A 26,894-nucleotide genomic window follows, 5' to 3' on the forward strand; every position below is an offset into this window, starting at 1 on the left:
GCACTGCAACATGGCTCCCTCTCTCTTTAGCATCAGACAGCAAAGAGAAAAAACCAAACGACAACAGTCCCACTTCACGGAACACAGTAACACAAACATCTTGTCTCCGTCACTTCCCACTCTGTGGAGTCAAAACATATACCGTCATGACAACAATCCCATGACTGCAATCATGGAGCAAGAATTCTAACAGGGCTAGCCCAACCTCTGCCTTCCAATGCTCTCCTTTCTCAGTGAGGCTGCACAGCTCTGGACAGCCCTTCTGCTTGGAAGCTCTTGAAGGTATGGATTGAGTTGACCGTCAGCCAGCTTGTTCCATGCCTTCAGAGTTCCCCTTTCTTAGCAAGAGGCTGCTCAATGCAAGGCTGCCTCTCTGCTAAGAGCACACCTCTATGGTGGGGTGGTGGTTTTTGGGGCAGTGCAATTCCCCACTGTTGTACTGAACAAAGTGGGCATAGGATTCGGCGGCTACTGCACCAGTATAAAGCCAGGGAATCTCTGTCCCTGATGTAGATAAGATGGTAAACAGGTTTCTGCACACCTACAGCCATGTCCCAAGCTGTGTACACGTCCCAAAGCCTTTGTCATATGATTAACCATTAAACCAATGTGTGTTTAAGATAACCTCACAAACCAAACGTTTCTAAAGAGCGCCAAAGTATGCATTAAAATACCTAAAAGGAACAAGATGTTTTTTATAAAGAATGATACAGCTGGAGCAATTAGCCATTAGCCAATGACTAACAAGAATAGCAGAACAATGTTTCCAGTGACTCCATCACGGAAGAAGAAAATTGCAAAACTAATTACAAAGAGCCTCCAGACTCTCAGCATTCTGTGAGAGTCAAAACATACACCATTATGTGATAGACAAAAATCCCATAACTGCAATCACGGAGCAGGAATTCTAACAAGCTCAACACCATACAACATGTGGCAATTCCTAAAGGCATGCCCTCCCTCTTCCTGACACTCGTCCCCGCTCTCACCTTCGTGCACTCTCCTGACTGCAAGTCCCTCTGCAGGGCAACCTCCAGATTCCCATTTCCCTGTGGAGAACAGGGAAAAGAAAAGGCAGTGAGTGCTGCACAGCTACACCCCCCGCCTCCACCCTATAGAACAGCATCTGAACCATAGCAGGAGGGAAAAAAGAGTGGCAGTCCAGGACTTACTGTGCTGGCAGCTTGAGCGATGGGCACCCAGGTACCCTCCTCAAAGACATGTGTAGAAGAGCTCCCTTGGGAATGCTCAGTCTTCCGAAGCAGCAAACGTTGCTTTGTTTGCCAAGGGCTTTCTGCGGTATCTAGGGGAAGAGAAAAGAAAGCTTCAATGAAAAGCCTGGCCGCAGGATCAGTCCACGGATCTCATCTCCGTTCTTGGGAATATATGAGAAGAGCTCTGATAGTCAAATGGAAATTGCAGGCAGGTCTTGAAATACAGTCATACCTCGGGTTTGACAGACGCTTCAGATTGTGCGATTTTGGGTTGTGCACTGCGCCGAACCCAGAAGTACCGGAACAGGTTACTTCTGGGTTTCGGCGCATGCGCAGAAGCGCTAAATCGCGCTTTGTGCATGCGCAGAAGCACTGAATCACAACCCGCGCATGCGCAGATGCAGCGCTGCGGGTTGCGAACGCTGCAGGTTGCAAAGGTGCTTCCCGCACGGATCACGTTCGCAACCCGAGTGTCCACTGTATAAGCAGAGGAATGAGAATGATAAAAGGAATGTTAATGTAGGATATAGGTTATAGAAATAAGTAGTACACTTAAGGCAGCTGATAAAGGATTTGAACAGAAACGTCATGGAAGTAAGGACGCGAAGTCAAAACGTTAAGGGAATATTGTATTGAAATAGAACTGAATTTTGTTAAATTGTATGGAAATCAATAAAAATTATGGGAGGGGGGAGAGAGAGAATATAAGAAGAGCCTGTTGGATCAGGCCCAAGGCCCATCTAGTCCGGTATTGTGTGGCCGACTAGATGCTTGTGAGAAGCCTGCAAACTGGACATGAGCACAAGAAGGCTGCCATTCCCAGCCACTGCCATTCAGAGTTAGGTTAAATACCTCTAGTCTAGTCTAGTCTGGCGTTCAGAGACCACTGTGGCACTCACCTTCCTGCAGACAGCTTTGGAGGTAGGTGTTTCCGTTGCTCCTGACCTGCACAAAGGGAAAGCATGTGTCAGTAGGAGGTCCTGTCACGCCCTTTTTTCCTGGAGGCACCTAGCCAGAAATGGAAGGCTAAGGCAGATTTGAAAGACATTGGCACATCGGCTTACCATATTTTTCGCTCTATAGGATGCACCGGACCATAGGACGCACCTTGTTTTAGAGGGGGAGAACAAGAAAAAAAAAATTCTCCCCCTCTCTGCTCAGCGCCCCTTCAGCAAAGAGGCAGGAGAAACGGAGCCCCTTCCATGTCTCCTGCCGCTTTGCTGAAGGGGCGCCCCTCTAAAACAAGGTGCGTTCTGTGTGTTCTGTGCATCCAGGTCGGGGAGCAGCGCAGCAAACCCTTCCCGCCCCGCCCCCCCATACCCTGACTGGACATTTTGTGATAAGGAAATTGAAGACAGGAGGTGGAGAGATCAGGCCACCTTTATATAGCAGAGGTTGGCAATCAGAGTGAACAGGACACTGCCCCATCAAACTCAATCTGCCCCAGTCAGCCTCCTGATCTGCAGACCTGCCTGCTTAGAAATAGTCCAGGGGCTGGCAGCTTCCTCCTCCTCCTCCTCCTCCTCCACCTCCACCTCGGTTCAGTTCTGTCCTTGTAGACCCAAGCAGGGAGGAGATTGGGGGCAAAACTAGAAGCAGGTGACTCTGTCTGTCATTGGCTCTTTGGCATCACCTCCTATTGGTCTCCCTGCCTTCTGCCCCTCTACCAGTCCCCATGGCTGACCAACCACCACTACACCTTTGCCACTCTAGTAAGGAATCACTCTAGTAAGGAAATTCTCTTTGGTCTCTTTCTCTGCGGGTCACTAAAAAGAATGAGCTCCAGATAAGAACAGTGAAAGAGGAGCCCAATTCTGACTTTCAAAATGCCTTAAGACAGCAGGCCAACATTATGCAGGACCACAGGAAGCTGGACATAAGAGGCTTAGCCATTGTTCTTGAATGGATTGTAATTACGTGGATTGTTAATTACGTGGGTCCTACCTGCACACAGAGGTTGGGGTGTGGTGTCAGTCCTGGGAACTCCTGCGGCACCTAAGAGGTTTGGGAAGAGTTTGTTACAGTCACAAAACTCACAGCTCACTTGCACATCCATCCGTGCAAATGTCATCACCACCAACCCAGCCACTACCCATCGGAAGGGAACTCCTGGTGCAAATGCCTCAGACCCCTCACGCTTTAGGCCTGCTGTCAGATGCTCTTGGTTTGAAGGGCTGCTTCTTATCCCAGCACACCACAGTCCCGTAAGACAGGAATGAGGAACCAGGGGCCCTATAAATATTGCTGGACCCATCAGCTCCCATCGGCCCCAACCGACAGGGCCAGTAGTCCGGGGGGGGGGGTTGTCCCAGGACAACTGGAGGGCGCCAGGCTCTCCAATCCCAGCTGTAACACGTCGCTGTCCCATAATGTCCACATTTCCACAGAATGCAGGTGGGCGATCTGCAGCTCTGGAGCTGATGTGGTCCTCAGCCTGACCTCGAAAGCCGTCTGCAAATGACAAGACTTCTCACTAGGAGCTCACTGCAAGCCAAGTTAATGGCAATCAAACACTCTTCTTTCTTTCTTTCTGAGGCCCAGGAGCCTGTACAAAGGAGTAACTCCAACCTTCCCATCCAGGCCATACCTCTGAGTTAATTCTCCAAAAACTGGCCTCCTGGATCACCACCACCTTTTCACTGAAAGGGGCCATTTGCCGGATATTTAACTGATCGTGTCTACATCACATAAGCAGCCTGAATCCTTAGACCCTCCAAGTGTCCCCTTATTTTCCAGGGTTTTACAGAAGCCATCCCGGTTTCTGATTTGATCCCAGAATGTCCTGCTTTGCCTTAAAGGTCAAGGTAAAGGCGTTAAAAGGGTAAAGGTAAAAGGACCCCTGACCGTTAGGTCCAGTCATGGATGACTCTGGGGTTGTGGCGCTCATCTTGGATGTCCCTACAGTGGTATCTCAAGTTACAGACGCTTCAGGTTACAGACTCCGCTAACCCAGAAATAGTACCTTGGGTTAATAACTTTGCTTCAGGATGAGAACAGAAATAGCACGGCGGCGGCACAGCAGCAGTGGGAGGCCCCATTAGCTTAAAGTGGTACCTCAGCTTAAGAACAGTTTCAGGTTAAGAACGGTCCTCCAGAACGAATTAAGTACTTAACCCGAGGTACCACTGAATTTCCATCAGAGTGTATGGACCTCTGTGAGCCAGGCAGATAAGTAACTATCCAGCCTTTAGAATACATCTGCAAGCATTCCTGTATAGGGAAGTTTTTTAAAGAAATGTTTTATGTTTTATTGTGTTTTTACATATGTTGGAAGCTGCCCAGAGTGGCTGGGGCAACCCAGTCAGATTGGTGGGGTATTATTATTATTATTATTATTATTATTATTATTATTGAATAGGATGTCCATATTTTCATTGGAAGAATGTTAGAGGGTCTGGAGACTTACTGGACTCCACACAATCCACACTTGCCATCTCGCCCACATCTCCTTTCCCCGCCCCACTTGCTCCTTGCTCTACTCACTTGTGGGGTGAGGGGCAGGTGCAGCTGGGGGTGCAGTGGGTGGCAAGAGGTATGGGGTGCCCCCCTCCAGCAGGGAACCAGCTCCCCTGGGAGGTCGCACGGTGCAGAGAGAGAGCAGGTCAGCGTCCCCTCAAAGGCTTTAATTTTCAGATGGCTCTGTTCCCAGGCCCTGGACAAGGCCTCAGCATCTGGAACAGGAAGTCAAGTCTTTGTAATAACAGGCGAGAATGTCCTTCATACACACCGTCCGCTCTCCCTCCCAAAGTACACATTACCATGCAGTGGCGTAGCGTGGGTTGTCAGCACCCGGGGCAAGGCAAGTAATTTGCGCCCCCTAACCTGTGGATTTTAGCAGGGGGCAGAGAGCTGCGAGTGCGAGCGCCCCCCCCCCCCGAGATGTTGCGACCGGTGCGGCCGGCCCCCCCTGCACCCCCCACGCTACGCCACTGTAACCATGGCAAGTCCTCCTCTGTCAACATGTTCAGGGCTGGCCTAGGACAGTTTGCTGCCTGATGTGAAGAACAAGATGTCAAAACCACCCCCTTCTCCCCACACTTGGTACAAAAAGATGCCTGCTAAATCCTGCTTTGGCCAGCATCCCTCACCACACCTGATAGTAACAGGTTGGCCTAGGGCAGGCGACAGAAAGAAGTCTACCTGAGACACACACACACGAGACCTTCAATGCCACCTTGAGACTCCCTGCACTTCAGTGGCTTCCTGCCACCTGAGGTAGATGTCCCCTTCTGCCTAATATGACTGGCCCAGAAGAACACACCCCAAGTTAATGCTAACATTTTCGCTTTTTGAAATTCTGGGTCCGATGTGGACTGGATTTTTTAAAAAAACGCATACCACTTGAAAAGGGGCACAGGTGAGTTCGGGGCGAATCTTCTTGGCTTCCGACGTTGGGCCAGACCTATGAACACAATACCCAATAGAATAAGAGGCCAAATGCGAGGAAGATGTGCAGTCGTGTGTGTAATGGGGGGGGGGGTGGGAGAGAAATCACTTGGTGAATGGGCTGCGCACATGCAACTTACCACATGGTGTCCTCAGCCATTACGCTTGTATGGCCGTTCTCAAGGCCATCTGGGTGAAAGTACAGTCGTACCTTGGTTTTTGAATGCCTTGTGACTCAAACATTTTGGCTCCCAAATGCCGCAAACCCGGAAGCGAGTGTTCCAGTTTGAGAACTTTTTTTGGAAGCCGAACGTCCGACGCGACTTCCGCAGCTTCCGATTGAGTGCAGGAAGGTCCTGCAGCCAATCGGAAGCCGCGCCTTGGTTTTCGAACGTTTTTGGGAAGTCAAACGGACTTCTGGAACAGATTCCGTTTGCCAACCAAGGTAAGACTGTAACTTGTAAACCAGCCCTTAAGTCCTGGAAATAACCATGGCTCAAACCAGAGCACCATTTAGGGACTTGCATCACCAGGTTTGAGGTATTTCAAAAACGCTCTTACTCATGAAGAAACTGAAAAAAAAAAGTATAAGGACGGTGACGCTTGCCCTCCTAGGTGACATCATGCTGGGTCATAAGGAGAGGGTTAAGTGAGTGCGAAGTGATTGGCAAGTGGGAACCCAAGGGGAGGAGTTAGAGTTAGTGTTGTTAAGGAGTCAGTCGGGTGTTACAGAAGAGAGAGGGAGGATAAGTCTGTGGGTTGGGATAGTTTGATGTGAGAGAGTGAGCGAATCTGTTAAGAGGAGTCAGATAGACAGTTGGGATAATCTGTTAGGAATTAGGAAGGTATAGGCTGGTAATGAAACTAAGATAAAGAAACTGACAAGAAAAATTATCTGAAACCATAAACTTGTTAATGATTATAAAATAAACTTGTTTATTTGGTTTAATGTTAACAACTGTCTGGACTCTGTGTGTGCCCGAGAGAAATGGGTTGGTGGCAGTGGGGAAGCATTTTTTTTTTTTTTTTATAATAATTTTTATTATTTTTCCACACAGATAATAAACAGCAATATAACACAATATAACTTCATACTCATCGGTTCATAACCTTTTTTTCTTTGACTTCCCCATACCTCCCCATCCCTGCATCCTTGTTTAATAATTCTTTAGCAACCCTTAAGTCCATTGTCTTAATTCCTTTTCGTAAGTATTTCTTAAGTTTTTTTTTGTTTACTGCTGCAATTCTTTACTTCTTACCCCCTGACATCTTAACATTCCTCAATTTTACAATTATTTTTAAGATATATTTTGAAATTCTTCCAGTCCTCTTCCACTGTCTCTTTCCCCTGGTCCCGGATTCTGCCCGTCATCTCGGCCAGTCCCATAAAATCAATCACCTTTGTTTGCCATTCTTCCAGAGTAGGTAATTCTTGCGTCTTCCAATACTTTGCCAGTAGAATTCTTGCTGCTGTAGTGGCATACATAAAAAAAGTCCTATCCTTTCTTAACACCACTTGGCCCACCATACCCAAAAGGAAAGCCTCTGGTTTCTTAGGAAAAGTCCACTTAAGGACCTTCTTAATTTCATTATAGATCATTTCCCAGAAAGCTTTAACCTTTGGGCAGGTCCACCAAAGGTGGTAGAAAGTGCCTTCAGTCTCATTACATTTCCAACACTTATTATTAGGCAAATGATAAATCTTTGCTAGCTTGACTGGGGTCATGTACCACCGGTAGATCATTTTCATAATATTTTCTTTTAAAGCATTACATGCAGTAAATTTAATACCGGTGGTCCATAATTGTTCCCAGTCAGCAAACATAATATCATGACCTATATCTTGTGCCCATTTAATCATAGCTGATTTCACCGTTTCATCCTGTGTATTCCATTTTAACAGCAAGTTATACATTCTTGATAAATTCTTAGTATTGGGTTCCAACAATTCTGTTTCTAATTTTGACTTCTCTTTCTGAAATCCTATTTTCCTGTCCTGTTTAAACGTCTCATTTATCTGATAGTAATGCAACCAATCTCGAACCTTAGGTTTTAGTTTCTCATAACTCTGAAGTTTCACCCTTTCACCATCGTATTCTATGATCTCATGATATTTTGGCCATTTAGAATCCATATTAAGCTTTTTTACTTCCCTAGCTTCCATTGGTGACACCCACCTAGGGGTTTTACTTTCCAACAAATCTTTGTATCTAATCCAAACGTTGTACAATGCTTTCCTTACAATATGGTTTTTAAAACTTTTATACACCTTTACCTTGTCATACCATAAATATGCATGCCAACCAAAACTGTTGTCATACCCTTCCAGATCCAAAATGTCAGTATTCTCAAGAAGTAGCCAGTGTTTCAACCAGCAGAAAGCTGCTGATTCATAATAAAGTCTTAAGTCCGGCAGGGCAAACCCCCCTCTATCCTTTGCATCAGTTAAAATCTTAAATTTAATTCTGGGCTTTTTGCCCTGCCAGACAAATTTTGATATGTCTTTCTGCCACTTCTTGAAACAGTCCATCTTGTCCACAATCTGCAACGTCTGGAATAAAAACAGCATTCTAGGCAATACATTCATCTTAATAGTAGCGATTCGGCCTAACAAGGAAAGTTTCAGCCTTGACCATATTTCCAGATCCTTTTTAACTTCTGACCAACATTTTTCATAATTATCCTTAAATAAGTTCACATTCTTGGATGTTAAGTTTACCCCCAGGTATTTTACCCTTTTTGTAATTTCCAAACCTGTTTCATTCTGAAAATTCTCTCTTTCTTCCATTGTTAAATTTTTTTCCAACACTTTCGTTTTTTGTCTATTCAATTTAAAACCTGCTACTCGACCAAATGTTTCAATTAATTCTAATACTCTTTTAGTACTAGTGTCTGGCTGTTGCAAAGTCAATACTAGGTCATCTGCAAATGCTCTTAATTTATAATGTCTAACTCCGACCTGAACTCCTTTAACCAACTGGTCCTTTCTAATCATGTTTAACAAAACCTCCAGGACCGATATAAAAAGCAAAGGGGATATTGGGCAGCCCTGTCGTGTACCTTTTTCTATAGGTATTTCTTCTGTTACCACGTTATTTACAATTAATTTGGCTTTTTGTTGAGAGTATATTGCACCTATACCGTTTTCAAAACCTTGTCCTACCCCCATCCCTTGGAGATTCTTTTTCATAAAAGTCCAACAAATGTTGTCAAAGGCTTTCTCCGCGTCCACAAAAATCAAAACTGCTTTCCTATTAATGTCAACGTCCAGCAGCTCCAAAATGTCTATAATGTTCCTCACATTGTCTGACATATGTCTACCTGGGAGAAAGCCTGTTTGGTCCTTATGAATCTCTTCTGCCAACACTCTTTTCAATCTTTTTGCCAAAATGTCTGCAAAAATTTTGTAATCCACATTGAGTAAAGATATAGGGCGGTAGTTTTTAACTTGGTTCTTCTCAGTCTCTGTTTTCGGTATAAGTGAGATGAAAGCCTCTTTCCACGATTCAGGTGCCTTTTTCCCCTTCAAAATTTCATTGCAAACTTCCTTCAATGGTTGTATCAGCCATTCTTTCAGCATTTTGTAGTATTTGGCCGTCAGGCCATCTGGTCCTGGTGATTTTCCCAATTTCATATTTTGAATGGCACCCTCTATTTCTTGTTCTGTTATTTCCTCGTTTAAGATCCTTTTACTTTGTTCTGAGATTTTTGGTAAACCGTATTTTCTGATGAATTCTTCTATTTCTTGCTCGTTGGTTGGCCCTTGTGCATACAATTTCTTAAAAAAGCTTTGAAAACAATTGTTGATCTCGTTGGGTTTGTGGATAATCTTTCCATCCATTTCTAAACTTGTTACCGTATTCATTTTCTGCCTTTTTTTCAATTGCCATGACAGAAGTTTCCCACATTTATCCGCTGATTCAAAAGTTTTTTGTCTCATTTGCTTTATCTTCCATTCTATTTGTTGGTTCATGAGTTCCATGTATTGCATCTGATGAAACTTTATTTCTCTCAAAATCTCATGAGACTTTGGTTTGGACCTCAACTTCTTCTCTCCTTCTTTTATTTTTTCTAAAATTTTTTCCTTCTTTTCATTTTGTTGCTTCCTCTTAATAGAATTTTGTTGAATTAGGAAACCTCGCATCACGGCTTTGCTTGCGTCCCAAATTATTCTTTTTTCCACATCTGTTTTCCTGTTGATCTCAAAGTAATCTTTTAATGTTTTAAGGGCCTTCTTATGGATCTCTTCATCCTTGAATAGGGTGTCATTCATTCTCCATCTAAAGGAACCAGTTGTTGTTAGTTTCATCTCCATCTTGACCGCATTATGGTCGGAGCACGTTTTTGGGCAGATTTCTACTTTTTTTGTTCTTGACGCCAGACTACTAGAAATCCAAATTTGGTCTATTCTTGTCCATGTCATTTTTGCTTCTGAGAAGAAAGTTCCCTCTCTCTCTAAAGGATTCTTTGTTCTCCAAATGTCAATCAAGTCCATTGTTTCAGTCATTTCAAAAAAGATCCTTGGTAGTCTCCCTTCTTTCGAGATCACTTGTCTCTGTGCTTTGTCCATGTTTGTTGAGACAACTCCATTCATATCTCCCATCATTAGGATTTTATAATCTAAAAAGTCAACTAATGTCTCATGCAACTTCCTAAAAAATTCAGCCTTCCCTTCATTTGGGGCATAAACTCCCACAATTAATATCTTTTCTCCTTGAATTTGTATTTCAATTGCCAGGTATCTTCCTTGTTCATCTTTAAATATTAATTTTGGAGCCAACTTTTCCTTTGCATAGATCACCACACCTCTTTTCTTTACTTTGTCTGATGAGATGAATTCTTGACCGAGTCTCTTATTTATTAATAATTTCCTGTGTATCCTGGCAATATGGGTTTCTTGCAAACATATTATGTCTAATTGTTCTTTCTTCAAAATGTGAAAAACCTGTCTTCTTTTCCGAGGAAGGTTCAAACCATTACAGTTCCAACTAAGGAGTTGCAGAGACATTTTGTATTTAGGTAGCTGTTCCTCCAACTGCTCCAAGCTTCTGCTCTTCCTCCGATGGTGGTAGTGAAAGTCCAAATGACAAATTTGCTATATCGGGTGGTTCCCTCTCCTCCACGGTTCCTTTCTGCAGATCCTCCAGATACTTCTCTAGAAATAGTTCTTTGTCCTGAATTGTTTTTATTTTAATCTTCCTTCCATTGAAGTTAAAGGACAATCCTTGTGGAAATTCCCATCTGAATGGTATAGTGTTTTTCTTCAGCAGGTCTACTAAACTCTTGTAATATGTTCTCACCTCTAAAATGTATTTAGGAATGTCCTTAAAAATCTGTATCTGACAATTTTGGATCACCAATGCCTTTTGATAATGCAAATTCAATATTCTATCTCTTTCTTCTTTTGATCTCAATGTAATTAGGCAGTCCCTTGGTTTTTTGTCCTGCCTTCTACCCAGTCGAAAGGCTGATATTATCTCAAGTTCCTCATCTTCCTCCCATTCCTCCCGCCAAAAAGTTATGATGTTCTCTGTGAGAAATTTCACAAGGTTGTCCCCTTCCCCTTCAGGCACCAATCTAAATTTTAAATTCTTCTCTTTACGTTGAAGTTCCAGTAAGGAGAGGGCTGCATCATGCTCATTCACTTTTTTAATAATAGGCCCAAATTTTTCCCTTGTCTCTTCAGCCGTTATTTTTGCACTTTCTGCAATCTTTCGTGTTTCTGAACTTTCCTGAATTAATCTATTTATAGAATCTGTGTTCGATGCAACACTAGCCGTATTCACATCCAACCTTGTTGTCAACTCTGTTAATTTTTTAGAATTCTCTGTCGAAAGTTTTGTCAATGCTTCCAGGGATTGATTTATTTTAAGTAGAGCCTGAGTCATAGGATCCATAGAAGCTGGTGTTTTTTCCTGCACAGCTGCAGTTCCTGATATAGAGGCCCTTTTCTTGTGAGATTGTTTTGCTTTCTGCCTTGTTACTATCTCTTCTGTAGGGGCACTCATATCCTCAAGGTCGTTTTCACAGAGTTGATTCCCAAGTGGAAAATCCCACTGTTACTTTTTCAAGTGCAACAGTTTCAGATAGAGCCCTCTAGAGGGAGCATTCAATTGTATCCAAATGGCAGAGATAGAAGAAAACAAAGAAGCAAGGGAGTATAACAGTAGCCAAAAGTTTCCAATGTCCAAATTGTAATGTCTCTATTTTTCTATGTGGCCAAAATGCAGCAAAGTACATCTAAGGTCCGATAACTTTTTTGCAAACAAGTCCCCACTTCTCAAAGTTTGACAGTCCACGTCCCGGTGTCTTGTTTGGGCAGCCCGACCCCAGGGGATTTGGCAATGGAAGGTCTTAATTTTCCATTAATTTTCCAGCAGATTAACAACGTTCCAATCCCTTCCCCCCTTCTCCTGCCAATCTGGGGGGAGGTTTTAAGTCCGATGTCAGTTTGACAGCTTAAAAAAAAATTAGAAAGGTTCCCTTTAAGTGCAGCTTGATTTTCGTTGCTTTATTCCTTCTGCAGTTCCGGGGAGGCAGACTTCCTTAATTTTTGCCTTTCCCGTTTTCAGCCAATTTTTTTTTTTTTTTTAAAAGTCCCGTTACTTTTCCAATCTTACTCACGGGTGTTGTGGTCAAATTCCAATTGCAGGAAGGAATCGGCGCTCTCCGCTCATGGCGACGCGGCTTCACTCCGCTAGCTGGGTGACGACTCTCAGCACCGCGCTTACCCCGATGCCGCTCAGTAGCCTTTAAAAAGGCTCCCTCACAGTACCGGGGGACGCAAAGGGTGCCCACCGAATCTCCTTTGTTCACAGGCTCCGCGCCTGTGATTTTAGGGGTCCCCCGCTTGCCGTAGCGGGTAAGACCCGAACTAACGGAGCAGTCCTGCCTCGGAGCTCGAGGCTCGGACCGCCATTAAGCGCTGGCGCCGACCGGAAGTGCTGGTGGCAGTGGGGAAGCAAGCACAGTGGTGGCACAGGGATCAGTAGACCGTCAAATGTCCGGAGACCCAGTAAGACCCAGGACTTACTGCAATAAATTGCTATGTGAAATGATTCATGTATGAAAACTGGGATTAAAATTCTGTGTAAAAAATCAGGGTTCTAGTCAGATTTAAACCTTAACCCACTATTTTAGGACATTAGCAGCTGGGCCATAGCCAAATCAAACTTGTCGCAGGTGACAAGATGGTGGCTCTCCCATCAGCCCCAGAAAGCATGGTCAAGGATCAGGGGTGATGGGAGCTGTAGTTCAACAATACCTGGAGGACCACAAGTTTCCCACTGTTGTCATAATGTGAGGAAGGGTATGGCTTAGAACACTGCAACTGCATCGCACATTTAAGGCATGCTGAAAGCACCTGGCTTCCTGCAAAGAATCCTGGGAACTGTAGTTAAGCTAGGAATGCTGGGTGTTGTGGCTCTGCTAGGGTAAACTACCATTCCCAGGATTCTCTGGGGGAAGGCATACACTTATTTAAAGTTAAACATGCATCAGGTGTATAGTAAGGGGGGAAACTTTGTGGTGTGTGTAAAAATCCTTACCTCCACGCAGAGACAGGGTAACACCTGGTCGATAGGCAAGCTCACATTCTCGTTTCTGGTCTAAATACAAAACAGGGAAGTGACGTGAGTGAGAGCAGTTTAGCAAGAAAAAGCTTGCCTGGTCTCAAATTCTTCCTGCCCCTAGACACTGTTATAAGAATTCTAAGGTCCCAAATATAAAATAAACGTTCATAAATGTACAAGGCAAACACATACATAGGTATATAAACCATGTGTCTGAAATAGTACAGAAGAGCAATCCCGAAGCCATTTTGACTCTCCCAAACCATTTTGACCTCAAATATTTCTCTGCAAGGAAGAAGGAAACGGGAAAGCTTCTCCATTGCCTTTTGCTACCTGTCTTAAGGGCGTATTTGTGTATGAATAGGGTGAGCCTGTGACCTGGATTCAGGAATTAAAGTATTAACCATCACAAAGAATGGCCAGACTGCCCAAGTAATGAAATCAGCAGACAGGATTTCTGCAACAGACCGCCTCCTTCTGTGATGTATGTATGATGTTTTGTGGGGGTGGTCTTGGGCTACAGGGTGGGCAATTTCAAAAGTCTATATAAGGGCTTGTGCACCATCGTTCAGGGTTCTCTCCTCCCTCCTGCGTGTGGTGAGTGGAGACAGGCTTACTAGCTGCTTCGCGCCTCAATTTTCTCTGGTTGGCCTCTGTTATTTTCTCCTACCAGTAACTCACTTAAGGACTCTAAGATACCCCAAAAGGGGAAAGGAGCAGTTTTTTCTTATAACAACATCATTAGGATAAGCAAATTAGTGAAATGTATGGCTGACTGCAAAGCCACTCCCGACATACGGAGGGGGGGGGGTTGCGGGCTCACGCCCCATTCACACCCTCGCGGGGCTGGCTGCAGCCCTGCGGGACTTGGGGAATCCCGGGGTCATTAAGATTCATCATTCACCGCGCCAGCCAATCGGCTGGCGGCGGGGGCGGTACTTGTAAGGGGCATTTAAGGTTGGGGCAGCCCATGCTCGCCCCTTTATTTTCTTTCAGCAGCTGCGGTTTCCCACCCTCCCGCCCTTTAGGTTCTCATCTGGACTTTGCTATGGGCTTCGGCTGGTCACCGCAAGGGGCCTGGTAGGAGTTTTTCCATTTGGCTAATTGGCTATATTTTGGAAGCCACTTGGTTTTTTTGCCTACCTCGTAGCAAAACGTCACAACACCTTTGGTTTTGGCGGTTAGGCATTGGCAGGGGTATTATTATGCAAATGAGATGGGGGGGAGGAACGCCATCACCTCCCCCAAATGTTGAAGGGTAGTTCGTTAAAGGACTCCGGGGGGCGTCGCCTCGTCCGAAACCTGCGGAGGCTAGGGCCTAAAGCGCACTCCTGAGCGGTAACCCCTCGGGGAGCGCCTAGGAATGTGCATCTCGGGGGCTCCCCCTGTTGGTGCTTAACCCTTCCCGGTTATACCGGTTAGTCTGATAGGGCCAGTGCCTAAAGCCAATACCGCTCTTACCTGTAATCAATAAAGTTGTGGCCATTTTTTGCCCATTAACCTAAATTCTGGTGTCCTGTGTTTTTATTTATTCCATCTGTGGGAGGGGGCGGGAATCGCCACGCAAATTTCTTTTTGGGTTTGAAACAGTAGGAAGGAATTCAACATCAGGCCAAGGCAATTGTTCCCTCAAGGTAGGTATTTAGGCTTCCCAGACAGAATCCCACCCCCTATCTCTTCTCCTGCTTTTCTGGGGATTCTCCTGAGGAGGAGGAAGGAGGAGAAGGAGGAGGAGAAGGAAGAACATTCAGCTCAGCTTCTCGGTGGAGTCTTCTTCTGCTCACCAGCAATTTAGGTGCGTCCTCGCCCAGCTCTTTGAATGCATTCGTCTGATTCAGATACAGCCACATGGAAAAGTGCTGACCCTCAGGGATGTCCAACACATGCAGCACTGCCTTGTCTAACTTCATGGAGACCTCCAGTCTGGGCACTGCAGGAGAGATGAGGCGGCCATGAATACGCTACATGAATTCACACTTTAGAGAAAACAGCAAGTTAAGTGGCGACATGATACAAATTTATAAAATTATTCGTGGCATGGAGAAAGCAGATAGAGGTTTATTTGTTTCTTAATCCCTCTCGCAGAACACTAGAAATTGTGGACATCCAGTGAAGCTAGTTTAGTTTTCTCTAAACTAAGAAGTCCCAAATTCTGTAACCTTTCACCCCAGAGGAGTCGCTTCATCTCCTTCATCTTGGTTGGCTCTTAGTGTGGACCCAAGGGATCGAATCTGAGAGTCCACGGCTACCACCTGCCATAAACCCCCATTGGCAGGATTGGCAGCAACCAAGAAAAAAGCACACCAAGCACTCAGACCAATTCAATAGTCAATAGTAACAAAAAGTAATCCATTCAAAAGCATATATTCTAATAAAGATTACAAGATCAAATAGAGATTACAAACTCTAACAGAGATTACACGTAGTTGTTATCCATTTTCTACGTTTCTCAAGGATAACAACTACGTGTGGGTAGATCAACGTGTATCTTGAGCTTTTCTGTGCATATATTTATCCGAAAGTCTTCAAACTTACAAACTTCAAACTTCAAAATTACCGTAGATTCCTGCGTATTAGGCGACTGGCGTACTGGACACCCCCCCCCAAATTAGCAGCTGCAATTTGGGGATTTGTTTTATAAGCCCAGTTACCGGGGGGGGGGGCTCTGCTCTGCGCCACCCATACCCAGCGTATAAGACGACCCCCGACTTTTTAACCTCTTTTCCGGGGTTAAAAAGTCGCCTTATATGCCGGAATCTACAGTAGCTGATGAAGGTGAATACATCGAAACAGGGCCCTGTCCTGGTTTCCAATCCATAATTTGACTTCTGCTCTATGATTGAAACTGAGTCTCCATCTGTAAGCTGATAAATTATAAGGATCAACATTACTGTCGAGTGAAAAAGAGAAAATCTTTGTAACGAATTATTGTGTTATACATATCTCTTTGAGTTTGAGTTTGTAATCTCTGTTAGAGTTTGTAATCTTCATTAGAATACATACTTTTGAATGGATTAGTTTTTGTTACTATTGACTATTGAATTGTGAGTAGGGACCACTCCCACTATTGAAACTTACATTGGCCTGAGTTCTTGGTGTGCTTTTTTCTTGGTATACAGTATTTAATAACGAGGACTGGCAGCTGATATGCTTGTGATAATATCTTGTTCTCTCGTTAATTGCGCTGTTTTAAATGCACATGTTATACTTGATTTCCTTTAGTTATGTTTTATTTGGAAATGTTTAAGATTTCTTTTCATTAACATTTCTGCGTTAAATGTGCATCCTGTACTTGAACTCCTTCATAACATTTTATTTTGAAATATTTAAGATAATATTTTAGTTTAATTATGTTGCTTTGAATATATATATTAAATTCATTCAGTAATGTTTTATTCTGGGTTGTCAATGGAGTGCCTTCCATCAGCTTTGGCTGGTGGTCCAGCTACGCCCAGTGGTGGAGCTTCATGACAGGGATAGCCTAACTACCGTTGTCTATGCTCTGATAACCCCAAGGTTAGATAACTGCAATGCGTTATACGTAGGGCTGCCTCTGAAGATGGGTCAGAAACTTCAGCTAGTGCAGAATTCAATGGCAAGTTGCTCACCAGGAGCAAGACGGTTTGAGCATATTACACCGATTCTGGTGCAACTGCACTGGCTACCAATTAGTTTCTGGGCCCAATTCAAAGTGCTGGTTTTGACTTATAAAGCTTCAAACGGCTCAGGACAACAATACAGTGGTACCTCTGGTTACGAACTTAATTCCTTCCAGAGGTCCACTCTTAACCTGAAACCGTTCTTAACCTGAGGTGCCACTTTAGCTAATGGGGCCTCCCGCTGCCACCGTGCCGCCGGTGTGCAATTTCTGTTCTCATCCTGAGGTAAAGTTCTTAACCCAAGGTACTACTTCCAGCTTAGTGGAGTCTGTAACCTGAAGTGTTTGTAACCTGAGGTGTTTGTAACCCGAGGTACCACTGTACCTCAAGGACCGCCTCTTTCTATATGAACCTATCCGGACCCTGAGATCATCTTCCGAGACCCTTCTTCGTGTGCCTCCTCCTCAAGAGGTCCAGAGGGTTGCAACACAAGAAGGGGCCTTCTCTGCAATGGCTCCCCGTCTGTGGAATGCTCTCCCCAGGGAAGTTCGCCTGGTGCCTTCATTATACACCTTTAGGCGCCAGGCAAAAATGTTCCTTTTAAACCAGGCCTGTGGTTGATTTGATTGACATTCTAGGCCCTTTTTAAATGTGGTGGGAGTTTTTTTTGGGGGGGGGGTTATTGGGATGTTGTTTTTATTTTGAATATGTATTTTGTGGTTTTATATTTTGATTTTATTCTGTGAACAACCCTGAAACCTCCAGGTATAGGGCAGTATATAAATTCAATAAACAATAATAAGAATGATTTGCCTTTTTCACAGCTGCCGCAAACTGGATCAGCGTCTTCCCCTGTTACAAATTTTACACATATCAGTTCGTTTCTTTAGTCACTGGAATTGTGCCTGTAAGCACCTCTGTCCCAGTTCACAGAGTTCACCTGCTCCATTCAGGTTACTCCCAAATTACGTAAACAGGACACATTTTACAAAACGGACATTCGTTTTCAAGTATTCATCAAGCACAGACATGGCATTTTCAAACTTCTCTCTGTGTGGACTCTTATGTCACAGAGTCTGCAATTGTGAGTAATATGAATGTGCTATTTAAGAATAAATGGGACGCAGGTGGCGCTGTGGGTTAAAGCCTCAGCGCCTAGGACTTGCCGATCGAAAGGTCGGCGGTTCGAATCCCTGCGGCGGGGTGCGCTCCCGCTGCTTGGTCTCAGCGCCTGCCAACCTAGCAGTTCGAAAGCACCTCCGGGTGCAAGTAGATAAATAGGGACCGCTTACCAGCGGGAAGGTAAACGGCGTTTCCGTGTGCGGCTCTGGCTTGCCAGAGCAGCGATGTCACGCTGGCCACGTGACCCGGAAGTGTCTCCGGACAGCGCTGGCCCCTGGCCTCTTAAGTGAGATGGGCGCACAACCCCAGAGTCTGTCAAGACTGGCCCGTACGGGCAGGGGTACCTTTACCTTTACCTTTTATTTAAGAATAAAAAGCTGGGGTTCTCAGAAAGCAGGATGCCAGAGCCCGCACTGGATACGCACCAAATTCCACTCTTGCACAGTCATCTTTCCCCTGACTAATAAAATTTGAATTACGTGGTACTGCTTTGCCTGTATGAAGGTTAAAATATCAGGGTTAGGACATGAGTCCTTAATATGCGGAAAAACAGAAAGCTGCACTACACAAACTTTGGACCTTATCCAAGGTGTTGTTCCACTTTTACTCAGAGTAGAAGCAATAAAATTAATGGATGTGACTAGGTTAGCTCCATTTGGACCAACTGTGAGTAGAATTTACTTGGATACAACAGGTGGCTGGGACAACCCTCTTGTCCACCACCTGATGCCCCCATGACATCAGACGATGGACAGGTGAGTTATCCCAATCACCTGCCAAGGTCCCTGGCAAAGTGCCTCCCAAGCTGGTTGTTGGTTGCCTAGGAACCAACCAGGGGCTTTGCCAGCATTGGACTGGTAAACCTGGTTCTTACGGGGATTGGAAGTGTGGTCAAGTTCCCCACGGGAAACTCATTTGCGCAGTTGATAAGCTTGAACTGACCTGGCTTTAAAATAACAACAACAACAACAACAATAATTTATTATAAGTTTCCCAAGCCACTCTGGGCGTCTCCCAACTGAGTATTAAAACAATACAGCATTAAATATTAAAAACTTCCCTAAACAGGGCTGCCTTCAGATGTCTTTTAAAGAGAAGATAGCTGCTTGTTTCCTTCACATCTGAAGGGAGGGCGTTCCACAGGGCGGGTGCCACTACAGAGAAGGCCCTCTGCCTGGTTCCATGTAACTTCCCTTCTTGCAATGGGGGAACCGCCAGAAGGCCCTCGGCGCTGGATTTCAGTGTCCGGGCTGAACAATGGGGGTGGAGACGCTCCTTCAGGTATACACCTGCTATATGCAGAGATTGACTGCACAGGGAACCTGGTTGTGTAGCCGACCTGCTCCCGATGTGACAAAGGATGTCAGATTTGGAGCAGACTGGCACCGTTTGCAGGAAGCGGACTCCGGGCCTAACTGTGACTCAGGTTGGGCCAAATTTGTCCTGAGGGCTGGAATGTTCCTCACCCCTGTCCTTGTTGGACCTTTGGTTTCGACCCAGAAAAGAGGTGGTTTTAGCCTTAGGAAAGGTTGCCGCCGTGGGAATGTTTTCAACGAAGCTCAGATCCCTATCCAACGAGCCGCAGGGGGTTTGGCTGGCTCTGGCTGGTGCCTGCGTCAGGGCAGCGGCACTGATAAGAAGTCGGTGGCATTGCTACATACCTTGGCAGAGGCGGATGGCATCTTTTGCTCTGTGCCAGGTGCAGTCTGTGGGAAGAAAACACAGAAGGAAGGCCTGGAGGTTGGTTGGTTGCTCTGCTCCATTTCCTCAGCTGCTCGCTTTTGGAGCAGGCCTGGAAGGCACTCACCTGGCCCAGAGTGGGTCTTCCGCAAGGGTTGTGCAAACTGATAGTGGGGATGGGTGAATGCCGTGATATGCAACTCCCCGCTGAGAGCCACCGGGAAGCAGTCGAACTGGAGAGAGCCCTGGGAAGGAAGGGGGCAGGAGTGTCAAAGGTGAAAGGAGCACACACACCCCTCTCTTTCTCTCTCACACGCTATCACGCCCACAGACAGGAACACACACACAGAGGGACCCAATGGGGTTGCCATCTGTCGCACTTCACCTTTCCCATTGGGAAAGGCGAGGGATGTTTTTGGGAACCACCACGTCCTCCTCAAAGTGTTACCTCCCACCATCACCACTAGGGTGGGAGGTTGGACCTGCTGCTTATCTGGGGCTACTGCTTCAATGGTCTCCCCAAACACTGGTTGCTTAGCGCCCTGACAGTACAAGAGAGGCTGGATAGAGCAGCTTAGCGCAGAGCTCAGAGGGAGAGAAGCTCTGTGGCTGTGGATCATTCAACATTTTGTGTATGCTGCTGCTCCAGACACCATATTGGCGATGATCTTTTGACGTGGAGGGGCTGTTGAAATTGTTTGGAGGGCATGCAGGCTGCCAGTTAGCCACAGAAGGCTCCAAGGGGCTTCTGGAGGTTCCCTCACTGCGAGATGTGAGGTTACAGGGAACCAGGCAGAGGGCCTTCTCGGTGGTGGCGCCCGTCCTGTGGAACGCCTTTCTGTCAGATGTCAAGGAAATAAACAACTATCTGACTTTTAGAAGACATCTGAAGGCAGCCCTGTTTAGGGAAGTTTTTAATGTTTGATTTTTATTCTGTTTTTAATCCATTGGGAGCCGCCCAGAGTGGCTGGGGAAACCCAGCTGGATGGGCGGGGTATAAATTTATTATTATTATTATTATTATTATTATTATTATTATTATTGGCAGAAATTGCAGCTCTATGGCCCACCAATTAAGGTCAGCTAAAACGGCACCTAAAATACGTTTGTATATCAGTGGGGCTTAATATATCTTGCCATTTTTGCAACCACACTCTGCAGAATTTAGCATTGTCAAGGAACCCAGTTGTCCTTTATCAAAAGGCAAGCGTCTAGCCGTCAAAGATAAGCTGCTTTCTGGAGTGTGGGCAATTCCACATTGAAAGAGCATCCCCCCCTCCTGAAACAAAAAAAAGAAAGAAACACAGGAATTGCAGTTTGCCCTTCACAGAACTACAATTCCCAGCACCCTTAGCAAACTACATTTCCCAGGATTCTCCGGGGACCGTCACATTCTTTAAATGTATGGTGTGTGAGGATGATTCGCAGCAGGTTTGCCATGCGTGAGTTGCCCCAGTGCTCTGCATAGCTAGTCAAAAATATACAGATGGAGTTAGCGTGGAATAATGGTTAGGGTTTCAAACTAAAGCCAAGGAGATCCAGGTTCAAATTTCCACGGCACCATGAAGCTCACAGGCTGACCTTGGATCCGTTAGACTCTTTCCACTTTTTCTCCTGGGGTTCGTATTAGGATAAAAAGAAGAGAACCACATATGCCTCCGTGAAGGAAAGGAGGGATGAAAATGCAGTAATAATGCAGAACCTATTATGAAAGGTGGGGGGGGGGCAAGGATTTCCATTTACTGTATACACTTTATGGAATACCCATCTCTGCCTACGGGTAGGGCAAAGTGGAGGAACTGAACTTGTGGTCAGACTGATTTAGTGGTAAATTAGGGTTCTCTGCCTGTCTGCAGCCCAAACCGGCTGTGCAAGTCAAGTGCCAGGGAGCAAAACAGAGCCTGCATTCCTCCCTCAATCCCTCCCTCCTTCTCATCTATTTCACTAGACAAACACCAGTTTCTTTATGGGCTGGTTCATCACGGAGCCCTACCTCATTGCTAATCCAGATTCCTGCGGTTCGAAAGCAATCTCAGTAGTTTCCACATGTGCATATTTGGATTTGACCCAATCCATTGTTTCTTGTCCTGGCATACAAGTAGGTGTGTTTTTTTTTAACCCTGTGTCTGTTTTTCACACTCACTGACTTGTTCATTCCACTCGCCGAACCATGGCAGTACAAAAGGGGCACACGCACAGCTTTCTGTTTACCTGCACATTTTTTTCCTTTTTTAAAATAAAAGATTCTTCTGTTTCACTGACCAACCCCCCAGTGAGTATGTGCAGGTACCTATTTATTTATGTGCATGGGTCTTGATTTAAATTTCCTCCTTCAGATAAGCACTGAAGCAGAGATCTGATTATAGGTCGGCTTGAGTCTACATCTCATGTTGTTTGCTTGCTTAGTTGACCTTCGCTGCACACATCTGAGGCTTAAAAAGTGAAGGAGGGTGAGTAAGATTGTTTAGCAAGGATCCCTGCATTGCAGGGGTCGGATTAGATGACTTTCAGGGTCCCTTCCAACTCCACAGTCCTATGATTTATTTATTTTTAAGTCACCTTCCCAGACACTTGCTTGAAACTCAGTCGTATGAAATTCTGCGTGTGCACAGACCAGAGGGTACAAGAATAAAGTTTCAAACAGTGTTTATGTTTTCACCACATGCCAGAAGTATGGGTAGGTGAAGGTAAAGGTAAAGGGACCCCTGACCATTAGGTCCAGTCATGACCGACTCTGGGGTTGCAGCGCTCATCTTGCTTTACTAGCCGAGGGAGCCAGCATACAGCTTCCGGGTCATGTGGCCAGCATGACAAAGCTGCTTCTGGCGAACCAGAGCAGCGCACGGAAATGCCGTTTACCTTCCCACCGGAGCGGTACCTATTTATCTACTTGCACTTTGACATGCTTTCGAACTGCTAGGGACCGAACAACGGGAGCTCACCCCGTCCCGGGGATTCAAACCGCCGACCTTCTGATCGGCAAATCCTAGGCTCTGTGGTTTAACCCACAGTGCCACCCACGTCCCATAGAAGTATGGGTACCAGAAAACAAATGAGAAGCGACAATGGATGCTGGGAGCATGCAAAACTGAGTGGGAGAAGAGAACATTCAGACATGCCCCCAAGGAAAAAAACAGCAGCAATGGATCCAGTAACAGATTAACAGCAGTCTGGAGTAGGGTTAATTCTAATTTTCAGATTATCCCAGGATACAGGAAATCTGAATTCACTGCTAAAAAGAAATGAGATGGGCACTGATTGAAGGCTCCGTCAGACGGACAGCGCCTCAAAAAAGGAGGCCCATTCACATACACAGTAAACTCCAATGTAAACCATACTTTTAAAGCACATCCAACACACATTTTAAGGAGCTTGATTCCCTCCCCACCCCCCACCCCAAAATTATTGGTAATGGTAGTTTTCCCCTCACAGAGCTACAACTCGCAACACCCTTCACAAACTACAGTTCCCAGGATTTTGAGTGCTTTGAATCTATGGTGTGGATCCGCCCACTTGTTCTCCATGCTTACAAATTTTGGATTTCACCAATGGACATTCAATGGGCCCAAATCACTTACCAAATCACTTCTGTTGTGCCAGTCACCACCAAGGGGGAGCAAAACCTTCATATTGGCGCAGTGGGAGGAAGCGTATGTCTCAGCTGAGAGCAGCACGTGGGCCTGCAGGAATCCTGGGAAAAGAGGAAGGGAGGGAGTGCAGGGTGTCAGAAGAGGAATGGAAATAAATGCAGATATGGACTCTTGAACTGGAGGACTGGTGCGGCCATCAATATACTTCACGAGGCTGTTTGAGTCATTCCTCACATTCCTATAATATGCCATCGAGAATTAATTAGGCTCATAGACTCACAAGAGCTGGAAGGGACCCTGAGGATCATCCAGTCCAACCCCCTGCAAGGCAGGAATATGCAGCCGTCTTCTTTTCCTGGGGGGGGGGGGCGGCGCAGGGGTATGCAGACCCTAAACATTTTGTGAATCTAAGCTTGGCCTCACTGAGGGGCAGTATTTCAATATGAGTAGGAAAAGGCGAGTACCCCTAAACATTTTTTTAAGGGGGGAAAAGGCACTGTTTATGGGGCTTGAACCTGCAACCTTGGCATTATCAGCACCACGCTTTAGCCAACTGAACTATCCAAGGTGGTTATTCTCTGTGCAGCAATTGCTATTGTTAGCATCTGTCAGAGCTGCCCGAGGTCCCAGCTCACAAAGGACCAACGCCAGTTCTTGTTATATACAAAAGTCTTTACTGAAGATCAGTTTCGATTTCAAAGCCGCGGCGCGCAGCTCTACGTCTTGGAGTCTAGACCGCTGAAGCTCCGTCTGAATCTCCTCCCCCCAAACACCAGTTTAAGACTCTAGCCTTGCTCCACCTCTTCCTTTGCTCTTTCCTCCTCTGGGTCCGCCTGTCCACTGGGGTCTTGCCCTTTCTAGACTCTTCTGACGCTGAGTCCCCTGAGTCTTCCCCCTGCCTCCGGCGGGCTTTAGGACCTGGTTCCCCACTCGGGTCTTCTGCTGTCCCGCGCGCCTGTACATTTGAACTTGGCGCGCGCGCCCACCCGGCAACCTTCCTCCTGACCGTTACACTGCTCCTGTCACTGCTTCCCCCTTCGGGGGGGCCAGCTGGATCTGACTTCCCCTCCGTTCCCTCACTCAGCAATGGAGGCGTGGTCAGCCCTGACTCATCTTCTCTCCCTACTGGAGGAGACGCTGGCCCTGATACATGGGACTCCTCCCCCCCCGCTACGCTCTGGTGAGGAAACTGGTCCTGATCTCCAGCTGCTGCTTTGGGAGTCCCCGCTGGCCCCTTGCTTCTGGGGTGTCCCCCTTGGGACCCCCCTTGCCCTGGCCATCGGCGCCCCCTTCTGGAAATCTTCTGAATCGCTGGAGAGGCTCATGGAATCTCTCGGGCCACTGTCATACTCCCCTACACTGCCCTCAGATTCTTCCCCTTCGCTCTCCGTTTCCTCTCTCCCCTGTGCCTCTGCTCCTGAGCCCCTGACATCCATCCCCCCCTCGAAGCCCCCCCTTCCCCCTCCCCCTCTTCGGGTGCGGTTTCCGGGTGCTCCGGTGCTGCGGGGGTGAGTGCGGGATATAGTTCTTCCCCCCTTGTGTGCAGCTGACCGTCTGGATCCGGCCAGTCCGCAATGGGCTCGTTGACGTCGATCTCCTCCGTATCCATCTCTCTGCAGCTGTGCTCGAACCCAGGATCCTCCCCCAACACGTCCATGTCCGTCTCTCCCCCTGTTGCCTCGGGTGATGCTGCGTGTAAGGGCCCCCTCCGCAGTTCCCTGCTCCACCCCACCTCCGGTTGATCGTCCCACCAATAAGAGCGGTCTGTGACAGACCCCGAGAGCGATCCCTCTGGGGAGCTTGTTTCTGGCGCTTTTTCCTCAGCTGATGAGAACCCCTGGAACGTGCTGGTTGAAAGTGTGGGTGTGAAAAGATATTCGTCGAAATAATCTGCCGGCATGGGTCTGTGTGGGAAGAGTGCATGGAACTCGTCTTTGAGGTAGTGCTCCTCCACGGCATAGTACGGTACCCACCTGTTGGCGCTGGCCGGGGTACCTTCCCTGGCGAGGAGATATTCAACCCCCTCTTCCCCCCATCTCGAGTCCAAAATCTCCGTGACCTCGTTGAGTGGCGCCGCTCTCGGCGACCCCCCCCCCCCCGTTGGCGATTTGCGGGGTGGGTCTGGTGCGTTCCCTGGCGCCTGAAACCTGTGGGGTTCCTTGTAGGGTGTGAGCACCGATCTATGAAAGACCGGGTGCATTCTGGAGCCCTCCAGGAGTGTTAACTGGAAGGCTACCGGATTGATTTGTGCCTCGACCTGGTAAGGCCCTAGCTGCTTGTGTCTGAGCTGCTTCTTAGCTAACGTCCTGGCCGGCACTGCCTGGGCTGCTAACCAGACCCAGTCCCCCACCTGGATGTCTTCCCCGACTCTCCTGTGCCTGTCTGCCTGCACTTTGTATGCGTGTTTTGCTAGTTCTAAGTGCCTTCGGAGTTGCTCGTGAACCTCCTGTAATTCCGCTGCCCAAGCCTCTGCTCCCTGTGCCTCCCCCTCCCCCACTTTCTCCCCCTTGCCCTGGCCATCGGCGCCCCCTTCTGGGAATCTTCTGAATCGCTGGAGAGGCTCATGGAATCTCTCGGGCCACTGTCATACTCCCCTACACTGCCCTCAGATTCTTCCCCTTCGCTCTCCGTTTCCTCTCTCCCCTGTGCCTCTGCTCCTGAGCCCCTGACAGCATCGATACCAACTTTCTTGTTCCTCCTCTTTGAAGTTCTGTATAACTGCGCAATATTTCAAAATAACAACAACAACAACAACAACAACAGAGACTGCTGTAGACAAAGTCTCCTTTCTGGCTCACCTTCAGTGTTGCCATGATGTCTTCTGCGCTCTGGGCTGGTCCTGTCAGCTCCCTCGTCTTGTTTTGAACCCAAGGCAGGTGATTCTACAAGGAAATAAAATGACTGTTTACCCCAAATAATAACAATAATAATAATAATGCAGCTCAGCACAGTGCAGTGCAGCAGTTGTCCACCAATTGTACTTTTCTCCACTTATTTGTCTGTTTTGTAACACAAGAAAAAATATTTAATTGAAAACTTTTTTTTTTTAATGAGAGGATTGGATAAATTCACGGAGGAAATTTGATGGCTGGGCTCTATCTACATCCACAGATGGAGACAGCAACGCTTCTGAATATGTTTCCAAGCACAATTCAAAGTGTTGGTGTTGACCTTTAAAGCCCTAAACGGCCTCGGCCCAGTATACCTGAAGGAGTGTCTCCACCCCCATCATTCTGCCTAGATGCTGAGATCCAGCGCTGAGGGCCTTCTGGAGGTTCCCTCATTGTGAGAAGCAAAGCTACAGGGAACCAGGCAGAGGGCCTTCTCCGTAGTGGCGCCCCACCCTGTGGAACACCCTTCCTTCAGATGTCAAAGAGAAAAACAACTACCAGACATTTAGAAGACATCTGAAGGCAGCCCTGTTTAGGGAAGCTTTTAATGTGTGACATTTTAATATATTTTTAATCTTTGTTGGAAGCCACCCAGAGTGGCTGGGGAAACCCAGCCAGATGGGCAGGGTACTATTACTACTACTACTACTACTAATAATAATAATAATAATTATGAATACCAGTTGCTGGAAGCCACCGGAGAGGAGAGAGGTCTTGTGTTCAAATCCTGCTTGCTGCTTTCCCAGCAGGCATCTGGCTGGCCACTGTGAGAACAGGACGCTGGTCTAGATGGGCCTTGGGCCTGATCCAGCGGGCTCTTTTTTATGTTCTTATGACAGAG

At 46.5% G+C, this 26,894-nt stretch overlaps 1 protein-coding gene across 2 annotated transcripts in view; it reads right to left on the reverse strand.

Moving 5' to 3' along the window:
* IL17RC (interleukin 17 receptor C) overlaps positions 1-26,894 on the reverse strand; it is a 44,386-nt gene that overhangs the window by 12,619 nt on the left and 4,873 nt on the right. Inside the window, exons 4-15 of one of the 2 annotated variants that reach the window (XM_079961284.1) lie at positions 25,961-26,044; positions 23,151-23,263; positions 19,700-19,817; positions 19,554-19,598; positions 14,956-15,101; positions 13,148-13,207; positions 5,553-5,616; positions 4,698-4,885; positions 3,159-3,209; positions 2,114-2,159; positions 1,173-1,303; positions 990-1,049 (exon numbers count right to left, since the gene is read on the reverse strand). In XM_079961284.1, the coding sequence (XP_079817410.1) occupies positions 990-1,049; positions 1,173-1,303; positions 2,114-2,159; positions 3,159-3,209; positions 4,698-4,885; positions 5,553-5,616; positions 13,148-13,207; positions 14,956-15,101; positions 19,554-19,598; positions 19,700-19,817; positions 23,151-23,263; positions 25,961-26,044 (1,106 nt within the window). The remainder of the gene's footprint in view (positions 1-989; positions 1,050-1,172; positions 1,304-2,113; positions 2,160-3,158; positions 3,210-4,697; positions 4,886-5,552; positions 5,617-13,147; positions 13,208-14,955; positions 15,102-19,553; positions 19,599-19,699; positions 19,818-23,150; positions 23,264-25,960; positions 26,045-26,894) is intronic. The other variant, XM_079961285.1, reaches the window with a different exon arrangement.

The sequence above is a fragment of the Podarcis cretensis genome (assembly GCF_951804945.1).
Source record: "Podarcis cretensis genome assembly, chromosome: 2".
Lineage (NCBI taxonomy): Eukaryota > Metazoa > Chordata > Lepidosauria > Squamata > Lacertidae > Podarcis > Podarcis cretensis.